The sequence below is a fragment of the Corvus brachyrhynchos genome, unplaced genomic scaffold, assembly GCF_000691975.1.
Source record: "Corvus brachyrhynchos isolate BGI_N302 unplaced genomic scaffold, ASM69197v1 scaffold1261, whole genome shotgun sequence".
Classification (NCBI taxonomy): domain Eukaryota; kingdom Metazoa; phylum Chordata; class Aves; order Passeriformes; family Corvidae; genus Corvus; species Corvus brachyrhynchos.
This window is the reverse complement of record NW_008236025.1, coordinates 30012-31204: the sequence shown is the minus strand read 5'-3', so window position 1 is coordinate 31204 and position 1193 is coordinate 30012. Positions and strand designations below refer to the sequence as shown.

Genomic DNA, 1193 nt, shown 5'->3' with positions numbered 1-1193 from the left:
CTGCAGTCTCAGCTGTGCCCAGAGCCCTGCGGAGGGAGAGCGCAGGAATCGGGCAGGGCGCGAGCACGGACCGAGGGCGTTGTCCCGGTGTCCCGGTGCCCCCGGCCCAGCACCCCCACAGCCGCCACCCCCAGCCCACAGCCCCGGTCCCTGCGTCTGCCCCGGCTTCTTCCCGTCTTCCCTACCCTACCTCTGTGGCACTTAAGTAAAACATTATAAAATTAAGGCCTTGTTGCCTTTGTAAAATTATGGCTCAGGCTTGTTACTTTGGCAAGAGAAGGACTATGAGAAAAGTCCGTGAGAAGGAAAACAATTAGTTCTTACCCACGAGAATGTAGTATTAACAGAAGCAACAAAGTTAAACAACAAAAGGATTAAAACAGCAACATATCCACACCTGTTATTTTTCTGAGTGCTTGAAGGCTTATGTTATAGGTAGCCAATGGGCAGTACGTTGTAATTAATAATAGCCAATGAGTCTATTGTAGTAGTTTAGCAGCCAATGAATATGTAACACGAATGGTAACATACAAAAGGTGTATAAAGAAGCTTCTTTGTTTAATAAACGGCTTTTTGTCCCCTGGAAGGGGCACTGTCTGTGCATGTCGTGACCGCCCCAACAGCGACATACCTCTGCTCATCTCCTTTCCCCAGTCTCTGCCCTTGTCCCTGTCCCTGTTCCTGCTCGGGCTCCGTACCAGCGAACATAATGATCCTCGAAGGTGAAGCCGGACCCGCGGCAGGAGAGGGTCACGGAGTCCCCGGCCGCTCGCAGCCCTCCGCCGGCCTCCTGCAGCCTCAGCTGTGCCCAGAGCCCTGCGGAGGGAGAGCGCAGGAATCGGGCAGGGCGCGAGCACGGACCGAGGGCGTTGTCCCGGTGTCCCGGTGCTCACAGCCCTGCGGAGGGAGAGCACAGGCACCGTGCGCAGCGCACCCAGAGCCCGAGGATGTTCCTCTGCCGTCCCGGTGCTCCTGGCCCAGACACAGCCACATTCGCCACCCCGCTTCTCGGGGGAAAACACCCGTGCCCGGGGTGATGCCCTGCGAGTCCTCCCGGAGCTGAGCCGCACCTGCTTCAGATATTGCGGCCGAACCCGCGGGCAGAGCCTGCCCCTGTCCCTGCGCCTTCCCTTGACCCTGTCCCTATCCTTGTCCTTGTCGCTCCTTCCCACTCTCCTTCCCACTCTCCCCAA

At 57.7% G+C, this 1193-nt stretch overlaps 1 gene segment (V, D, J or C); it reads right to left on the bottom strand.

Annotated features, from left to right (window-relative positions):
- The window catches only part of LOC103614304, a 5795-nt gene that overhangs the window by 351 nt on the left and 4251 nt on the right, over positions 1-1193 (bottom strand). The window contains 1 exon segment of the V gene segment in view: positions 699-888. Within this exon segment, the coding sequence occupies positions 699-888 (190 nt within the window).